Source organism: Serinus canaria, chromosome 5 (assembly GCF_022539315.1).
Source record: "Serinus canaria isolate serCan28SL12 chromosome 5, serCan2020, whole genome shotgun sequence".
In the NCBI taxonomy this organism is placed as follows: domain Eukaryota; kingdom Metazoa; phylum Chordata; class Aves; order Passeriformes; family Fringillidae; genus Serinus; species Serinus canaria.
In genome coordinates, this window is record NC_066319.1 from 44,719,470 (window position 1) to 44,740,375 (window position 20,906).

The window sequence follows — 20,906 nt, forward strand, 5'->3', positions numbered from 1 at the left end:
TAACCAGCACCTATAATGGGTTTGGATTTTTTTTTACATAAAGTTTACCATAATTATTTCCCTTTTTAGTAATGGTTTGCTATGGTATAAAATAAAGAATTTTATACTGATTTCTTTCTCTGATATATGCTGATTTATATACTCAGAGGTATTGGTTGGGTCTAATTACATTCACCTGACTACCTATTCATTTGAAAGCCCATGGCATGGAACCACCAAAGGGAAATTTGGCTCAAGTAGGATCTGAACCACCCGCTGCAGATTCCTCTGGCTGTCACAGCTTGAATTAAATGTAGAGCCCACAGCTTTCATGTCTGTCTTTTTAAGTGTTGTGAATGCCTGGGAACAGAATCAAGAACTGCTGAATAGGAAAGAAATGAGAGGCAGTAATTGCGACAGCTTGGTTAAGAAGACTTTTCTGAAGTATAATATTTCTTTGGTTTAATATTTTTTGTTTGAAAAACATTTCCAGAAGAGGCCAATAAAACAATCCATGTTTGGTTTAGGTGGAAAGATAAGTAGCCTTTTAAAATACATCCTTCAACTCTTTTGCCTGAGCTCTTAGTACTAGAGAGCAGGTCTGTCTTTATAGCACTTTCTTTATTCCACTGCATCCACTGCAGCTGTGGGTAACCTGCAGTTTGCTGCTGCACCTCAGCTCTGAACAGGTGCCCCACAGGTACAGGAGTGGAGACAGAAGTGAGTGGGAGTGGCTGCATCTTCCCAAAAACAGAGCAACCAAAGTTGCCTGCAGCCTTTCCTTGAGCACTCGGATGCTGTCCAGTCCTTACACTTCCCAAGTAGCCACTGAATTCTTCCCACCTGAAACAAGATGTTTGCCACTCACCACCACCCATGTCAGTTCTTTTGTCTCGTCTTTGCCTATTTTTGAGTGCTCCTTTCTCTGCTTTCCTTTATTCTGCCTTTTCTCCTTGTTTGTTTACTGGTTTCCTGTTACTCCTTCTTCCACCCTATGTTCCATAATTCCAAAAAGCAGAGGAAATGATAAGCATTATGGAAATTAGAAGAACTGCCTCGTGTCATCATGCTAAGACCTTACACCTTTTGTTGCTTTGTTTTAAACAGAGGGGTGGAGAGGAGGACACACATTCCATGCTTTTTCTACTTCCTTTCCAAAGGGGTTGGATTGCTGATCTTACACTGAACAAAAAAGCAGATCAAGGTACCAAGATTTTGACTGGTTTACTGATAGTAAACTGAGAAAAGTATGGTGAGTATTTACCTGTTCTAGCATCAAATAGACTGAGAAAATAATCTAATACTTCTTAGATGCAAATGATTTTGGCAAGGAAACCTATTGTGGCTTTTATGCATATTAGACACCTAAACCTAGACACTATCCTGTATTTCTAAAAGGAGACATGTAGAGTTTAAGTCTGCAGTCAAAGGTAAGTGAAGAGCAGAGGGCAGGGCCAACAAAATAAATGGGCTTGGTGTAATCACCCAACAGTGAATGGCATGAAGAATGACAGCAGGCTTTGGCAAGCACATGGATCTATCCACATGAGGAGAAATCAAATCTACTAAAACTTTTAGAAAAACAGAGCCAGTTGCAAGGAAGCATAAAAACCAGTCAGAACAAAAAAAGCACACAAATGCAATGCAACTAGGGGTGTTTACATCACTGATGTGGCAATTCATTTTGTGATTTGCAGTCTTATTTCCCCTTCTGTAGAGTCTACAGGATGCTCCACTTTGTCCAGCACATTGACAAGATGACACCTCTCTATAGCTTATGTTAACAGAATTTTTTAAAAAAAACACTTTCAGGATTAAGGCTGGTCACATCCCTGACACTGATAATGAAACAGGGAACATGTCCCCTTGCCCAATTAAATGGTGTATTTGAAGCCAAGATGCTTTGCTGGTGACACTCTTACACCTTGCCCAGCACATCCAGCCCGGGCTGGGGAGGTGCTGCCTGGCTGTGCTCAGGGCCGCTCCAGGGCTCTGGGTCTCATGGCAAACTGGCAGCTCAAACAGGGGGCTCAGGTGCTTAAGGCAGCAGCTGAGAGAATGGGGTCATGTTTTTAAACTAAGTCACTCCTGAATGCTATCAAAGTCCTGGTCTTGGTACTGAAGTCCTTTGTTTTGGTCTTGTTTTAGACTGAGGAGATGTCTCACCTGCAATGGACCTGCTTTCTGATGGCACAAGTCCAGGTTAGCATTAACCTGACTGCACTATGGCAACTTTCAGTTCTAAATGTGTTTATTTTTTATATTTCCTTGCTCCTAGGAGCTGGATTTTCCTTATTCTCTCTTTTTTTTTTTTTTCTATTTATGTTTATTAGCTTTCAAGGGCATATTTATTTATTTTATGAACTGAAATGTTATTTTATTTTTACTCACTTCTCCAGTTAATTTCTTTTATTACCAAAAATATTGCTGACTAAAGATTCCAAAGATGCATGCTTGTTGCTAACCAAAAAGACAAGCTACAGTAAAAAATCATCCACTGTAAGTTATTAAATTATACAAAGACCTTTTGCCTCCCCTTCCCTGGTGCAGAAGAGGTTTTCTCCAGCTTCAGGCAAAGCCCTCCTGCTCTCAGTTCTCTCTGATGCTTCCAGATGAAAGGCTGTCACTAGCCCCTCCACATTCCAGCTTCTTCCCTGACCTATCCTACAGGGTTCTGTCCTCCTCTGACTTCTCTGTGGAGCATCCAGCCTCGAGCTCCCACTGCCTATCAGAACAGGCAGCCTGTCCCCATGTACACATGCTTCAAGCATGGGTGGCAACAATTAGCAAGTTACTACAGTAGCATTTAATGTAAACAGCAAATGAGGCACACAGTAGCAAGCACCATCACAGACAAAAAGACCAAAAACACCATAAAGCTGCCAGCTGGGACCATGCTGACAGCCAGCTCTTCCCTTCAGCTGAGAATCACAGCTACATTATGCTCCAAACTGCGACTGAGGCTCTGCTCACTCTTCTCCTCAACATTTGTGATCATTCCCAGCTGGCTGCCCCATTTTTACCTGGGAAACCACAGAGCAGTTTCACCAGGGAAAACACTGGCTACCAAGACAGGCTGCAGGAGGAGGAACAATGCTGGCAGTTTAGTTTTTAAAGAGCTCCTCAGCTTCCAGCTCCCATGCCAGCCCTTTACAGCAGGTGAGGTTTGGAAGAGAGTGAGGAAGCAGGGAGACCTGGAGGCTGCAGCCATCAGCCCGGTCCCTCCCACCCCTTTCTGCTCATCCTTCAGCTCTGGTGTGGCCTTTGGGATTCCTCAGGGGAAAAGCACCAATGGACAAATTATCAGTGGAGAGGCACAGCATTGATGAAGGGCATAGAGGGAGGAGGAGAAGATGATCAGTGACAGGGATTCAAGGAACAAACCCTCTTGATCCACATACCTCCTTCACTGGGCGAAGGCCTACAGAAGAGCTCGTAGAGCCTAGGAATTTGTGGGGAAAACTCAGAGACAGAAAAATATGGACTTTGATCTGGCAGTCCAAGTAGGACAGACTATGAGTGAGCTCTTAAAAGTCATCCATCTTGATCCAACAAAAGGCAACTTTAAAACGGAGGCAGGACAAATCTTACTTCAAGTCCAAAAGCCCTGCAGAGATGTGTGTAATAAGGGATGGAATCACAGCCATAAAAGAGCACACTGCAAACCATTTCCCTGGTAAAGAGAAGATATAAACACCAGAGACTGATTTTCATGTACAACAGACAGACAGGAGACAAGGTTATGAAATACATCAAGTCCAATCACAATTCTCATATGCAATTCACCTAAACTCAAAAACATTACTGCCAAAATCTCCCTGTACACTCATGACCAAATCCTCAGAGTTTTGCTCCTGTAGAATAGCAGCTGCATGACTGGCAAGGCTTTGCTAAGAACCACCATGCTGAGAAACCTGATAACTGTTTAGTTCATCAACTTCTTTAAAATAAATATTCATTATAGATTGATATATAAAATATATTAGCTGAGACAGTTGGGTAAGTAGGCTTTGTATAGCACATAACAAGGAGAGCTCAAAAGTTTGGCTCTGTAACTTTTCTCCTCCTTCTCTTCTACCTGCAAGCCCTCCCCTTGCCTCTGTAACCAACACGCACACAAGATGATTACAAGAAGAGATGAGGTTTATTTCTTTTTCATCTGCCATAAGAAAATGCAAGAGATGAAAAACACCAAAGCCTCTTGACTGACCTAAACAAGTGCCACTGTCAAAGCAAGGCTGGCTTACACAGAAAGAGAGCTTTCTGCTCACAGCAGAATGCCACAATGGGAGCAGTGCTGATAACTTGTGATTTTTGATCCCTGCTATATTGCATGAAAATTAACTATCTGTAATGCTTTTCTATGGCATGATTTAGACAAACAGCTGATGAAACCTTCCTCACTTGTACCCAAAACACAGCTTTGTTCAGGATTTTATTATCACTGAAATGTTTCTCCAACTTAGAATCTCAGTTATGTTGCAGGATAGAATAAATGCCCGAGGTGACAGCAGGTCCATTCAAAGAAGCAGATGATCAGACATGTTTTACAGTCAGAAGAGAAATCTGAATAGAGACATCTCCCAGCTAGTCCTAACTCTATTAAAAAGTTCAAATGTATAAAATATAACACTTGGAAAGTTCTCTCTGAATCTCCCCTATGATGCTGAGAAAATAAAATCAAGTCATATTGCTCTGAAATTCTATTTTTGCCACTGCTGACATCCCAAACTTTATCAACAAGAAGACTACAAAATCCTCACCCTGGTCCTCATTTCCAGCAGACAGGCTCACAGCCCAGTCAAGTAACACAGCAATAATCTCTCTTCCACTGAGAATACTTTTATTCACAAGGCAAAAACTGGAGTTAGACTTTTAGGTAGTGGGCAAGGCACTCGCAAAGTGAGCAAATCTATTTTTGCTCATAGAACTAATTTAATGTTTAAGTGCAACAAAAACACTAAATTAGCCATGAAGATCATGCATATCCAACGGCTTTCACCAGACATGACTGTGACCCAGGCCTCTAAATACAGAAATATTTCAGTCATAAGGAATCAACTCTATTATTTTCTGCTTCATCAGATATGATGTTTCCTTTTGACCAGCCATAGAAATATAATTTCTATTATAATAATTAAACATTTATTAAAATACTATATATTTAAGTGTTAATATATGGTCTCTCTCAGTAATAAAATATGGAATACTCTTTTTATCTATGCTATTTAGATCTCAAAACTTAAAGGAAAAACATTCATGCTCAAAATAGATCAATGTACAGCACTAGGTCAGAAATAGCATCTCTTAAGACCCCAAGAACTTGCTGTGAAACTGTACATTGATTAACAATTCACTTTTTCCTTTCATCCACATATTTTGTTTTCAACATCTGGCAGTGAGTGGAATACAAACCCAGATTATCTGACACTGAAGCAAAACTAGCAGCCTCAGTGTGTCCATCCTTCTGGCAGACTCCAGGTCCTGTCTGTCAGAGACAGATTGCTCTGTGTCTTGGGTCATTTCTTACGCATGCAGGGCACAGTAGAATGTCACGTTGCAATCCTGGGTGTTTCATGCCTGGTACTTCATGCAGTTTCCTCTTTGCAAGTCTCCATGTCTCTCTCAATGAGGCATATGCACACACTTCCAAACAAATAAGCTGTGTTTTCAAGAAGATATTAAATATGAGATGTAGAAGACTACAGTGTTGTTAAAAGAAATGGCTAACACAGCCAAAAGAAATTCCCATTAAAAGTATGATGTTCTGAATTTTCATGAGAACATTTTAAGTTATTAAATATTAGCTGTTCACGGTAACATTTGGAATATTTATTTAGCCACAAATATGTTTTTCTCTGTGTACCAACTGGAAATCAAGCACATGGACAAAAGGCTGAAGGCTGAACTTGAGTTTTGCACTGCTGTGGGCTGCCCATGTGCAGGGCTGTGCAGATTGTGGCAGAAATGGCAGGAACACCTACCTGCAGTCGTCCCCTCCAGCACTGACCACGTATCTGTCTCCACTTGTGAATCGAATGTTCGTTAAGTGGGCAGAGTGACCTAAAAATCGTTTGTGTTTTGCCTGAAAAAAAACCCAGACAACAACAGAATGAGAGAGTCTAAATATTCTGTACCCTCCTAAATCAGAAAAGGCATGCATACTTTTATCTACCTTTTTATTGCATCACATATTTATAATGTTCAAAAGGTATATAGGTTATCAAATGTGAAAGATCTCCTGAAGGAGAACCACTACTGAGCTGTAATGCAGATTACACTGTCAGCCAATAAGAGAGCACTTGCAAACTGGAAAGAATGCTCAAGCTAACACAATAAATTAATTACATCTTGTCACATGACTAACTTCCAAGTTTTGTGTAAAATTCTTGACACTGAAAACCAATTATTTTCATTGCAACTGCGTGAGCAGTTTACCCTGTGCAGTCTCAAATTCTGAAAATTAACAGTGAAAACGAATAAAAAAGTACATTGTAAATTAAAATTATAAAAAACAGTGAAACAATTCAACAGTATTAGTGAAAAATCTGTAAATTTTATCCCTGAAGATCCACAGATGGGACTAAAATCACCATCTATCTTCCTCATCTGTCAAATGGATCAGAGATGTGGAAATTACTAAGGGCTTTGAGATTTTTCATTAGGCAGGCACTATGCTAAAGCAGACTGGCAGACAATATTAACACCTTCAAGAGGTTATAGCAAGAGCTCCTGCACAAAATGGTAGGGGAACTCTGACGTGGAGCATGCCATGAGACTATGGAGCTAAGGAGGTACTAAAAAGCTACAAATTTAGAGAAGAAAATATTTCCATCATATGTCTTCTAGAGAAACAAGACAAGATCCTAAAATCAACAGTACTTGTTGTAACCATGCAAAAACAAGTTCTTACAAATTTTTCAGGACATGGAAAGTCAAACAGTTTGACCATGCCAAAATCATCGCCTGTTACGAGATTGATTCCCGAGTGAGAGACACAAGCACAGTTCACATCAGCTTTTTCAGCATGCCTGGACCAGATTCCAATTACTTCATCCCCTAGAACACTGAAACAGAAGACCAAGAAATTCTTTTGAAAACCACAGTAAAAAAAGAAAAAAAAAAAGAGTCAGGTAATAGAAATCAGCTCTCATATTCTAACTGGTTCTACAAAAATGCAATGTTTACATTTTATTTTTACACATGCACACCTTATATAGTTTTTATTCTGTAATTAATTTTTTTATCATCCCATAATTGTGTACTGAGGGAATCTGCTCTGTACTGCCTTTTGCTGTGCTGCATTTAGGGGAGCTGCTGCCAGAGCAGATGGGTGTGTTAAAAGAAAATATCTGACTGAAGGGATTAAATATACTTTTAAATAGTAGGTGCTTCTCCTGGAAGTTCCAGGTGTTTAAACAGGTGTAAATACATGAATCATTTACCTTGTCCAAGTAGCCCATGTTATTCTGTCAATCACAGCCTGGTCCACAAGCTGCTTTCCTGAAGGCACTTCATACACTTGCCTCTTGTAAGACCCCGTAGAGACCTTTGAGGTGACCACAGAGAATTTACAATACATTAACTTGTTTCAAAAGATGAAAATACAATTCCAGAGGGCTTTGAAAAGCATTTTTGTGACAGTTATTTTTTACTCCATAGAGTAACAGCTATCAAGAAAATTTAGTCAATGAGTTGAAAATTCTCAAAAATCTATACAAGCATAAAGCAATAGTGAGAAAGCACAAGAGATCTTAACATTTAAATGTCTAATTAGTAAAAAATAACTGAAACAACTCACATTCTGCATGTATGTGTTAGTGCATCAGTATATACAAATAAGGCAACATAAAGTCCTATCTTTAAAAACTGACACACAGGCGTCCCTCTTGGGCTGTAAATCTTGATTTGATAAGGAGAGAAGTGTATTCCTCCTTTCAGATGCAAATAAAATATAGAAAGCATTTTGTATTTATTTTTATTTTTAGAAATGTTTTCAGCCCACCTGTAGCTGGCAGTTGCAACACCATGATTTTGGTGCTGCTCCACAAAGTCTAGCACTAAAAGGACCTGCAATGCCATCATGCTGGTCAGAGAGACAAAAAAATTTATAGATCCCCAGGCAGAATTGACAGACTGTACTCCTTTCTCTTTTAAGACAGCCCATTAGCATCAGAGGTAAAAAGGCAGGGAGACACATCACAGGAGGTTTGAAATCTCTCTCTCTCATTTCTTTAATCCTTTTCTGTATTTGATCTCCAGGAAAACTATTCAAAACTAAAGGCATCCACTTACCACTACAGCAAAGTAAGTCTGATGTCAGCAACACACTCCAACACTCAGCTACAAAACTTAGAAGTTGTCAAAGGAGAATACTTGCAGAGTATCTGTCACGAGTATGTTTCCCACTCAGTCCCTTGAACAATTAATGACTGATACCTGGAGATAAGAGCTATCAGCAGAGAAGTCCATCTGGATCACAAAGCTTGGGATGTCCTTGCAATAGCTGATTCGATTTAGGGTGGGACCCAAAGTCAGATCATAAAAATCCACTGCATTCTCACTGGAACCAACTGCTAGGTAACGAGAATCTGGGCTAAACCTGAACAGATAAAAGGGTTGCATGAGCACAGGTTGGCACTTGCAACAGATTATAATATTTGAGAAGTGCAGAAATTTGCATTTCAAGTGTCTGCTATCCAGAACTGGAAGGATGCAAGTATTCAGTCTGCTAAGCAAAATAACATTTGAAATTAAATTTTTAGGGAGCGCATATCCAGCAGAAGGTGGCAATAATTTTGGTACAGATTACAAATATAAGTGAACTGGTAACATCTCTAGAAATACTCTGTTCATTATCTGATTTCATGAACCCCTCGTGGTCTAACAACTTGTGACATCCCCCTGATGATACAATGACTCCCTTATGCTATACTTACAAGGTTAAAAGCTGGAAAACTGAAGTGCTCTAACTGAAGAAAAGCCAGAACTTCTAGATGAAATGTACTGAATAAAAAGATGTAAATTCAACCTTTTGTTTCCCCAATGTATCTCTGCACACTGGTTCTTTCTTCCAGTTTTCCTTTCTAGCCTTGAAACTCAGTAGCTTCCTGAGCTGAACAAGTCCCTCACAGCCACTTCTGTGTTACTGGGGAAGTTTCTTTATTTCTGTTGTCTCTGAAACATACCTTGGGACAGCTTTCCAGCTCCCACAACTCCTAGCAGAGCTCTTCTGCAAGGTCTCCCTTTGCTTGTATTTCTCTCCCATCACACTTTGCTCTCCAAAACTTTCCTTAGCTGATTATAACCAACTTATCTCACAGAAGAAACAGTCTGTTCCTTCACTCAGGAAACAGAAACAAAATTTTACTTCTAACTGCTGTCTAACAAACACTAACAAAGAGCAAACTGACAGACTGGCATTTCCACTATCTCTCACAATCCAGTCTTCATCTCCAGGTGTCTGATCTCATTTTACCTCCTAGCAGTCCCTTCCCTCAAGCATGTGGACCACACCACACCCTTGGTGTCACTGGCAAACCTTGTGAGGGACTCCATCCCCCTGTCCCTGCTGCCACCAGGATGTCCAACAGTGCCCACTCACCCTGGGGAACACCTCTGCTCACTGGGGTCCACACCCCCTGCAGCTTTGATGCTATCTCTTATCTCCATGCACCTCCTCCTCTTTCTTTTTTATTCCTGGTATAATCATACAAACTCCACAATTCACTCACTGGTTCCAGCTCTCTGCAATATCATTGCAATGTTTCCCAGAACACAGAGTTTTATTTTTAAAAAGAAAAATTTTAGAGATTTCTAGCATACTACAATAGACCAGGAATAACATTTTCTGACCTGATATCTTGAATTGCTGATCTTCTGTCCCTTTTCTTCCCCCAAATTTTTAGAGAGGTCACAAGCAGGATAATAAATTCTCCATTCTTCATGCCAATAGCTACCATATCACCTTCTGGGCTGTAACACACAGTACGAGCTGCATGTCCTAAGCTGACTTTGTTCAGCATCTTCTGTGAAGAAATAAAAACCCAGAATAGTAACTGTTACTATTTGTCCATATTTAAAAAGCAATTCATGCTAATAGCTTGTTAACTTGCTAACAGCATTACATGGATTATTTTCAGAATACAATAAAAAACAAGTTTCAAATCTGCAACACCATCACAAGTCTATTTTTTTTCTCTTAACAAGTATTCTCTAACACCTACCTTTTCAGCAATATCCCAGAGTCTTACTGTGCCATCTTCTGCAGCAGAAAGGAAAAAGTCTCTGGATGGATGTGTTGCTAGGCCCCAGATGGGGCCATCCATATGACCATTAATTAGAATGTTACATGCAGCATTCTTCTCTCCAACTTCAATTATTTCAGCATTTCTTGTCCCAACAAGAATTTTGCCCTTAAACAACAGTGAAAGAATTATCTCTGATAAAATACATTCACCTCTCATGATGAACAGTAATTAAAACATTATCTAGAGCTATAGTTCTGTCAAGAAAGTTTGCTTAGGTCAAGTTATTAAATAATAAAAAAAAATTTATTTTTTAAACTCCTCTGAGTTATTAAAGTACAAAGCTCTGTAGATATCATGATGCTGGTTGAGCTGCTGCTTTTCATTTGATATTTGATATCAAAGTGTGAAAAGAAAATAGAAAACAAATCCTTAATTAGTCTTCAATAAAAATATATATGGAATATTATCCTATGAAAGACTGAGATCTCACAAACCAGATGTTTTTCTGCCGCAATACCAGTTGCACACACCTTCTAGCTTAGCCTTAAATTTCAAATACAAGCTAGGAGAGAAAGCAGAGCTAATTGATTTGATATTCAGAAATCAGCCCCAAGTGATGAGCTGTGTTTTCCAGTCAGGCAGCTTTGTTTACCTTGCCTCTGCAAACAGAGCGCACGCAGTCTGTCATCTGTCCTGTCTCCAGCCTGAAGGCACGACATCTTTTCAGCTCCTGGTCCCACAGCTTGACTGCTCCTCCTTCCTTTGAACTGTGGAGGCATCAGGAAGAACCATGACTACAACAGCTGCCACAAAAAGGGCAACTAATGGATGAAAGAACTCCATTATTTAATGTGCTGTACTGCAAATGAGGCATTTTAGTAGGTTGGAAATTGTTTAAGATTCTGTTTGCCTGAACAGCTGATGTTAACATGCTGAGCCTCACAGCCCAGCAAGAAACAAAAGATCCCAAGTCCTCACTGTTCTACTTTACAGAAAGATGGGTGCTGCTAAGCTTAGTCTGAATGAGTAGCTCTGAGGGAATCTAGTCAGAACAGTTAAGCAGTTATCTTGTTGTCAGAGAGGCAGAGATTTTCAAATTAGAGTTGAAAGAAACAGAAAAGGTATGTATTTTACTTCTGTGAAATAAATAACAGAATATTTTCACTTCTGTGAAAATGTCACTATTTTCACTGCTGTAAAATAAATTACACAGATACAGCAGAAAAACCAAACAGTTAATAGGTATTAATTATGCAAACACTAAGTATTTCCCTCCCACTTGCAAAAAACCCCTGGTATTTCAGTATAGAACACATTGAAATAAAATAAAAGTTTCTAAAAAGAAGATCATGTTTATTGAAACAGTGATAAATCTGGCATCTCCAGTTGAGCTGGGACGTGTCTTATCTGTCTTCATCCTCCCCTAACAGAAACAGAAAAGCAATGTTCCACAATATCCAGCTGCTTGTGTTACAGCTTTGATTACTGAATAATCTTACTAAGAACTTCAGAATGTTTAATCACAATTACTGATTTGTACTATTATTATTATTATTATTATTATTATTATTATTAAAAGAACTATAATGAATTATAAATTGATACTCCTTGCAATAATATATTCTTTGCTTCCCACTAGCACTGTTTTGACATATGATTGATCATTATACTCAGCAAGAAGATTTTACCAAAAAAGGCTGGTGCACTGCAACTAAGGCAGAAAAAAGCATGCAGTCTTCCTAAATGAAAATTTGTTTTGCATACTGTCAATACTTTCCCACAGGAGATGAATTCTGGGTTCTTATTGTTATTCAATATTATTTGTTTCAGGCCAAATACCAACAATTAAGAGCTTCTGAAGCTAAGTGGTAGAGAGAACATCTTCCAAATAAAATCACAACAACATTTATAAATAGTAGAAGGAAATATTTCAAGCACAGAAGTAAGTAAGTTTTCAGTTCAGTCTGAAATAAGTGGCCTGTGTCCTGGCAAATATGGCACTATCATGTCATCAGAGGGACTATATTACAGCTGAAGCATTTTCTGATCACTAGGAAGGCATCAAAAAAATTAAAATGCTTGAGGAGATATTTTGCTTGCAACCCCAGGAATAAAGAATCTTGCTGTACCTTAGATTTGAGAAAAGACAGCTTGCCTCTGCCATCATAAGTAAGCAGATCTTTCCTTTGAAAGAAGTTGTGCATCAAACTGCTAGAAAATTTACCATTCATGTATTCAATCACTTCTATGCAAATCCCTTGGGTTAACAACCTCAATACATCTTCAGTGAAAGAATTAACCCACAGGACTAGGGAACTTTCTAGTGCTTAAAGCCAAATGGGTGTTGGAGCTAGAAAATCTCTAAGGCCCCTTCCAACCCTAACCATTCTATGATTCTACATTTCAGACTAAATACTTTCTCTTATAATACATGGGAAAAATAACTGAGTTGAAGCTCATATGGGGTTACCTGAGCTTTGGAGGTAACCACCACTTTTTCTTAATACCTATCAAGGATCTGAAAGGGACTACTCTTCTACCTTTAATGTCTCAAATATAATTGATGGGATGAATCCAAACCATTTCTAAAGAGTAAACATGCATGCAGAAAAATAAGGAAAAAGAAGACTCACGGCCTTTCTTTGCCTCCTGTAACAATCAAGCCATCCCTTAGTGTGGTGTACATGGTGAAAACAGGTCCATTGTGAGCCTTGGCCACAATTCGTATCAACACATGATCTTTCCAAACACAAACATCTCCACTGATAGTACCTGTAAATGTCAAGTTATTCTGAAAAGGGGAAAAACATACTCATCATCTGATTCTGAGTGAGGCAGGAAGAAAAACAGTCAGAAATAACCACCATTTACATTTAGAGGCTAAATTGCTTTTGTTTGCTGCTGCAGAAGAGGAAACTGTGGAAGAGGCAATAAGGACCTCCAGGGATGAAACACTGATCTACCACACTCCTTCTTGAAGTCTGAAAGATGCTTTCTTGTATCTTGAAGAAAATCACTGCATTTCTTTTTGCAAGAAAAAATGCAATGACTTTAGCTTCAGTCATACGGTTATCTATGCTTTCAGCCTATCAGGTGTGCAACATGTGGCAAAAATAGTAGAATACCACAGTAAGTACTGACATTGCACACAAGCACACCAGCAGGCAATTTGCACCCCCTTGCTATGTACATTGTGCTTGCAGTAACTATTGTGTTTAGGTGAAGAGACTCACACAATCACAGTAACCTTTAGCTCAGGAAGAAAACATGTTGACTTAACTTAGAATCAAAAGCTGCCTGCTCTTTACTTCTGCTTCCTGCTCTTGAAAGGTAATAAAAATAAATTTAATTACCTTTGAAATTAAAGTACTATTTATTAGGATTCCAACAGCAACTGGTTATTGAGCAAAACTGGTTTTGAATCCTCAAATTCAGTATCATGTGTAGCATTATGACGTTTCAGGAGTATCAGTACACATGTGGCACACTTTCCTTGACTGAAATGGGTTGATGCTCTACACACTTTTTTTAAGGGTGCGTGTGTGTGGCTCTAATAAAGTAAAAGAGGACTGGAAATGAAGATGAGAGCAGATCCTCAGACAACCCTCACAGCATTACTGTTGGGTTGTTTCCATCTTCTGTTTAAGGATAGCTGAACGAGCTCCTTCTGAGACAAAATCAAGAAGGGCACTCCCAGAACTGCTACCTACAGAAGTATGGAGAACACCCCAGGTTTGGCTTAATTCACTTTGCAGCTTTTCAGAAAACCCCTGGAAGCTCTGCATCCTCAAACCTCACACCAAACTTCGGTCCACGCAGCATACAGCCTGATTCTCACACTAAGAACCTGTCTCTTCCTAAGAAAGTTTACAGAGGTTTCCCAAACCCCTGACTAATGCCTGGGCTGGGAAGCAATAACAGTTATCATTTGGAAAATATCTTGATGCTCTTTAAGACCTTCATATAAATCAGAGAGAGAGTTCTGTGTAAAAGAGATACTGTAGCAAAAAAAGGCAACCACAGCCCAGTTAGAGTTTCAAAAATCAAAATCAGTTTAAATTCAGTCTGGACCAAACAGTCAATGCAGGCAATCAGAGAAATGGACCACTTCACAAAAGGTATCTGTGGCTTTCTGCCCAGCTGAAGATATGACTACTGCTCATGCAGAGCAACTCCAGACCCAGCAGTGCTGTGGTACTTAGCAAGATGGCCTGCTCATGTCCAAAACCCACAAAGCAAAAGAAACCCCTAATGCAGTTGACAAACAGCGTCTGACATTAACCAGTGCCCCAGGACAACGCTGCTCTCTGATCACCCATGAACAGTACCACACAGAAATGACAAAACAATCACTTTCAGGTGGGCATAAAATCAGCCTCGTTTCTACTGTTTGGTTCTTGTTATCTTTGAACTGATAACACACTGCTTGTTATTTAATCCAGGCAAAACAAAACTGAGTTTTGTTTTGCCTGGATTAAATAACAAGCAGTGTGTTATCAGTTCAAGGCATCTGTGTTTGTTTTTCCAGAAAACATACAAACCCATAGTCTTTTCTACTCCAAAGAAAGCTGGTACTAGTTTTAACTAGCAGGTAAGTATTAGGAATGCTAAACTGAGTTTAGTAAAATAATTTATACCTCATTATATAATAATAATAATTACATAATAAATAATAATAACCACATTAGCAGGTTATAAAAGTCTCACTGAACTGAATAAAGGCAGAAGGGTAAAGAAAGTTTGTTTTTATGCATTTTCAGGTGGTTTGTTGAAGTACATACCGCTCCAAAAGCTACAGAAAGCATCGTCTGCATGCGGGCATCTTCTATGGAGCTCAGCAGCCCTTTTTTACTGAGGAGAGCTCTTCCAGCCAGTGTCCAGAACCTTACATGTTTTACTCCCACAGAAACAAACTGTGTATCTGAATCTGGCCTGAATTCTGCTACAAATATACGCTGGTTATGACCAGCTCGGCTGGCAATTTTGGCACCTGGCAGAAAGAAAATGGACATTTTGACTTTGCTGAGAAAAATGCACATTTCTGGTTAAAAAATGTTAGAATAATTTTGACCCATGTGAAGATTCCTCAGTTGGAATCTTCAGCTGCCATTCTGAGTGTGCACTGACCCTTAAGATGAACACAGGCATTTTCTGAACACACATCTTTCATCCTACCTAGGATTGTATAAATACACACCTGACATTGCATCCACCCCCACAGGATCTATCAGACAAGCTATGAAAGATCACTTGTTATTAACTTAATAGCAGATATTTAAAATTCTGAGAGTCACTGGTTATCAACAGCAATTCCCAAAGAGAGAGGAAGTAAACCTCTAAGACTAGAGAATCAGATCCATAATCTGGGCACGGCTTTGTCAGGCGAAAGGAGACAAGGAAAGGAGCTGAAATCTCTTTAGTCTAAATCAAAAATGCAGATCTGAAAAGATGTAGCATAGCTTAAGGCAACAATTATATAAGATGCACAGAGGAGTTATCCTGGCACCCTATTTCTGCAATTTGCAACTTTTGGGAATAATTTCAGGAGTATGACAACCTAGTCAGTAATCACTTTAGAGAAGAATAAAGTAATAATAATAGTAATAATAGTAATAATGATGATGACAATTTTTAGGAAAAGAAATCCCTACATTATTCTTACTGGAAATCAGTGAACTATCTTGATCTTTACACAATAGTTTCAAAGGAGATCTATTCAGCAGTCACTAGAATGGGTAAACACATCTATTTTAGATCTTGTACAGAGCCTAGTGCGCAGCATTTATTGTAATCATTTTTGATCAGCTGATGCTTTAAAGTTACACCTGCTCTTGACTCAAGCCAACATATCTCTAACAAAACCAGTCTCTTTCCTACCTTCCTGCCACTTCCAAATGGTGATGGTGTGTTCGGGATCCAGCCCTACGGACAGCAGCAGTTTGCCAGTGGCACTGAAACTGACGGAGCAAACGCCCTTGGAATGGTAGCACCGCAGCACCGACAGCGTCTGCTTGTTCATTGCATCCCACACGTGAATAGATGGAGCTGTAGCTACACAAAGATAAAAACCTGCCATCAGCAGTCATTGTGGAAATGTGTAGTGATTGAAGCAGTTAATACTCTTTTATAAGACAAAATTGCTTTGATCAGATGAGGGGAAAAAAAGGAAAGGAAAGAGATTTTGGCCTCCATTTGGAAAACAATTTATGACAAACAGGATCATTAGGTAGGATGAACAAGATGGCCACATTACATTACCAGAGGCATTAATTTGTTACTTAACTTGTTATGGGACTTGTGAAGCACAGCAGAAGTTCTAAAAGCAAAAACTGTCTTCTCCATTTTTTCTCTTACTAAAACATAGAGCAGCATGCTAACTCAAAAACCTTCATAAATAAAGCTGCTCATCAAGAATGTAACTTCTCCACAGCGCTTTTGGACAACTGATGGCTACAGAGAAATCGGTTTACAGTGCAGGGCCAAAATCTCCTTTCTACAAAACGGCCACCTGTCTGAAATGCTTGCCCTCTTAGGAGAACATCAGCCAGATCATCTGCATTGTTTAGACTGCAAGAACTGCAGCAAAAAATGTCTTTCCATGCTACTAATGTATGTGATTATCTCTAATGTGATGACAGCTGGTTTTTTCCCAAATGCAATGCCTTCTCACAAGATCTTGCCATCCATATATAGTTTACAATCTCTGAGCAGCATCTAAGGCATTTCCAGCACAGTAAGATTCTCAAACTTCTTCCCTTCTGATCTCTAATAAATTTGCCTGCAGAGTCCTAAGGTTACTTGTTCTTGTCATAGATCCAGATTAACACAAACTAAATTCTGTTTAGGATTCATGCTTTGTGTTTCTAATAGATAAATCTAGGCCCTCAAAGGCATGCATGTGATGGGAAACAGTAGGCACAGGGACTTAGGCAAAATTTCAGCCACATGAAACTCTGTTTTTGAGCACAATTCCACAGCTGTACCGAAACAGTCTTCAGAACATAATTCCTCATTTCTTTTATTTCCCATTTGAATTTCCTCTCAGGGCAGCAATAAGATGTCATCATTACCTTTTGAGAGGTAGCACAGCATAGTATGGTCATGCCATTAAAACAGAAAGGGCAGGAGTAGACAGCAACTAGCACTTCCCAAAAATTGTCAGCAAACTCCTTGCTGTTCTTATGGGAAGCTGAGGGAAGGGAAAGCTTTATTATGGCTCTGAACTGTTTTTCACCCTCCTCTTGGTAAAAACTCTGTACTACCCTTGAATAGTGCACCTGCCCTACAACCTTGGCCAAAAGTTTTCGTTTGGGTGGCAGACAAATTCTCACCAAGTTTTCCTGAATAAGAACTGAGAAAATCATTCAGAGCAAGATCTGCAAGACGGAGAACATGGACTCTTAGATCCTCCTGTGTGATGGAGTCCTTCTGAAAGCCTCTGTCCTGACACTGAATCCTGCCTGTGTACTCAACACTTTCACAAGAGAGATGTTCTAAGGCATCCTCTCCTTCTGGGAGCAGTTAGATAAAGCTACCATGGGCTGGCAGGACAAAAGAAAAACTTTAGTAAGGTGGACCAAATCTACACCCAGTCATTAAGAAACTTTAATTGCCATTCCAGCCTAGTACAAACATTGCTGCTACAAGAACACCTACATCACTGTAGATGACTGAAAATTGGAACTAGAAAAGCAAAAGTTGTTGGCAAGGATGCCAAAAGGCATCAATAAATTTTAAGTAAAACTATTCAATTTTCTAATGAAAGCAGGAAGCAGCTTGGATTGCAGACTAATGGTTCCAGAAAGAAGAAAAAGGTTAAGAGTGCTCATTTCAGGCAGTGACAACAGAATTTAGTAATATACACAAGCTCAAACTGAAGTTGCAGTAGGAAGAAGGCATGTGAGACAGGGAAAGTGTCCAGCCACCATAGAGATGGTGAACATCATATAGACTATAGATGTTCTTTCACATGAATATCATTGTTTTTTTAAAATACAGGCTAGAAGTGTGGGCAAAGGTACCTATATTCTTCCTCCCATCCTTAGAGCAAGCACCACTGGCCATATTTCAGAGAAGTCAACACACATTAAAGATGTCAATGTACATTTGTTCTTACAGAACAGGCTTTAGATCCACATGAAGATTATTACACTTTCTATTACACATGACCACATTTATGCATCTCTGAAGATTCTTCACAAGACAATTATGGCTGCTCAACAATGAATTCATTCACACATGATGGTGATGAGTTTTTGCAATTACAGTAGAAAAAAAAGCATATTAATAAAAATATCTCAGTCAAGACTGTCAAAATGTCAAAGACCCAAAATGATAGAGGAAAAATTAAACTAACATCATAAAAAGCATTTTGGATCAATGGTAATAACTGCATGACAATTGTACATAAATGTGAAAGGTGATTCGTTTTTTCACTCAGTCACCTAGGCCTCCTCAATAGAATTTACTTTAGAAATGCATGTTTAAAATGACACTCAATTGAAGGTCTAAACCAAATGTTGTCAGCCCCAACGTGTCTACAAAACTGGCAAGCATACCCAGGAATGCTACAGCAGCAGTATGCATTAGAACTCACTAATCACTAAGCAAGAAGGGAATATGCTTCAACAAGAATAGTTTTCAACTGTGTTCTAACATTTTAAATTTTTATATATTTACAGTATGCTGAGCTGTTTTGACTTTTATTCAGTGCTGACAGTAATATGATTGACACACAGGGTTTAGTAAGCTAAAAATGAATTCACATCACTTATGGCTCTGTAAAGCTGCAGATGGCTACTAGATAGACTAACTACACCTGAAGATGTTAAAATTTTGTTTCCCTTACCTGACATATCTGCTGAGTCTCCTGTAATGGAAAAGCAGCAGAAAAATAATTAGATTAGAAATAGGATAAGTGCTAAAGAAAATATATGCCACATTCAGGGTAATTTCTTAACACACACCTTGATGTCATCTTTTTGCACTGCAGCAGCACCAATACTGCTGTTGAAGATGAGTAATTACTGATAAAAGGAGGTCCCATCAGAAATAAATCATAGAATGAATATATTGAATGAATGAATATCTTTTGATTTCCATTTTGAGCTACAACACAAAAATCCAGTTTTGGTGTATGTAAGGTCGCTCTCAGCCAAAATAAATGAAAAACATATTTTTTCATGTCATTGATATTTTAACAAAATAAGTGAGAAAAAATGCTAAGAAGTAGCATGTGAGTACCTGAAGATTCAATAAATCTTGTTAAATCATGATGGTGACACTATTTGTGCCAACCATATCAGTAGGAAAAGTAGCAGCAGTTCTTTATAGAGTATATACACTCCTCCACATCACTTCAAAATCAGAAAATAAGTGCTGTTTTAACATATTTCACTTCCAGCTTATTTTTAATTCTCTGCTTAAAAGTATATGCAATTTTTAAGTGTCATCTGCCTCTGGTATGCCTTAATCCAGATTACAAAACAGTTCATAATTGTCCTACAGCTAGTTGATGTAGAAATGATTATGAAAATAAAAAAAGAATGAATTCCTGTGTTTTGTTTTGGGTAAGATGAACACTGTAGAAGAAAAACTTTCACATTCCTCCACTACAGTAAGGCAAACAGGACCAGATTAAGAAATATGATGAAAAAGCAAATTCTTAAAGGCAATAAAGGGTTTGTAATTCCTGCAAATGTTCAAACCATAGACAAATATCTGCTGATGATTTTTTCCATTTAAATAATTTCCATTAAAAATTTGTTTTAAATTATGTGAGGCAAGAAACTGCCCAAGAAAGGAAGCTATTTTAGCAAAGAGGCTACTATTATCAATGAGTCAATTTTAATGAAACAGGCACCTAAAAATCCAAAAGACACAGGAAAGCAGGTAATAAACTCTGCAGAACTGATTTTAGATATATCAAACTTCTAAAACAGGAAAGGAAATAAAAAGCTATTTTGGCTGAAATCAAATAAGCTGGTTTTTTTGCATTCTATGCCCTGAAGAGAATAATGTGGGTTTGAATCTGCTGAGAACCAAGGGAAAATCTGAGAACTACAGCCAGATTGTAGGGCTACAAAAATTACTTCTAAAAAATCTAGAAGCAGCAATTTCTTCCAGCTATGCCAATGCAAAACATGGGGTTTTTTTCCTTTTTTTTTAACCTGGTTAGACCATAGATCTTAATGTCACTATGAAATATATATATGTTTTCCTTCTAAATCTCAGTTTATCTGTAGGCAACACCATTAGGGTTTTGGTTCTGCCTAGAATATTACAACTATATCATATCCAACCACCAATTAGGTATTATAAATCTACCTGATGAGGTAAAACCTACATAAGACTGACATGTATTTTAAGAAATGAAGGTTTGCTCTATTCAGCTTCTTTGGAAGGGCAATGACTCTTTGGAAGGTCTAACACCAGCTGATAGTTCAATATAACCAGACTAAGTTAATGGGGCTTAAGATTTCTGAAAAAATAGTTTGGATAATACTCCAAGTAAAAGATAAGTTTAATCTTTCATGCCTCAATATTTTTTGTCAACTTTACTCAATCACACTCCAAATATAAAGAGGACAGGTAACTGAGTAACACTCATACAAACGGAGATAGCATAATCAAATATTTTTATGATTTATCATGAGTTTACAAGGTCCTGATTGCATG

General features: G+C 38.6%; 1 protein-coding gene across 1 annotated transcript in view; it reads right to left on the reverse strand.

Moving 5' to 3' along the window:
- Nucleotides 1-5,362: 5,362 nt before the first annotated feature.
- Nucleotides 5,363-20,906, reverse strand: part of EML5 (EMAP like 5) — a 92,282-nt gene continuing 76,738 nt past the window's right edge. The window contains exons 31-42 of the mRNA XM_030240564.2: nucleotides 19,078-19,098; nucleotides 16,107-16,280; nucleotides 15,011-15,219; nucleotides 12,863-13,020; nucleotides 10,882-10,996; nucleotides 10,206-10,394; nucleotides 9,835-10,007; nucleotides 8,419-8,581; nucleotides 7,425-7,528; nucleotides 6,893-7,046; nucleotides 5,964-6,064; nucleotides 5,363-5,641 (exon numbers count right to left, since the gene is read on the reverse strand). Of these exons, the coding sequence (XP_030096424.1) occupies nucleotides 5,605-5,641; nucleotides 5,964-6,064; nucleotides 6,893-7,046; nucleotides 7,425-7,528; nucleotides 8,419-8,581; nucleotides 9,835-10,007; nucleotides 10,206-10,394; nucleotides 10,882-10,996; nucleotides 12,863-13,020; nucleotides 15,011-15,219; nucleotides 16,107-16,280; nucleotides 19,078-19,098 (1,598 nt within the window). The 3' untranslated portion in view covers nucleotides 5,363-5,604. The remainder of the gene's footprint in view (nucleotides 5,642-5,963; nucleotides 6,065-6,892; nucleotides 7,047-7,424; nucleotides 7,529-8,418; nucleotides 8,582-9,834; nucleotides 10,008-10,205; nucleotides 10,395-10,881; nucleotides 10,997-12,862; nucleotides 13,021-15,010; nucleotides 15,220-16,106; nucleotides 16,281-19,077; nucleotides 19,099-20,906) is intronic.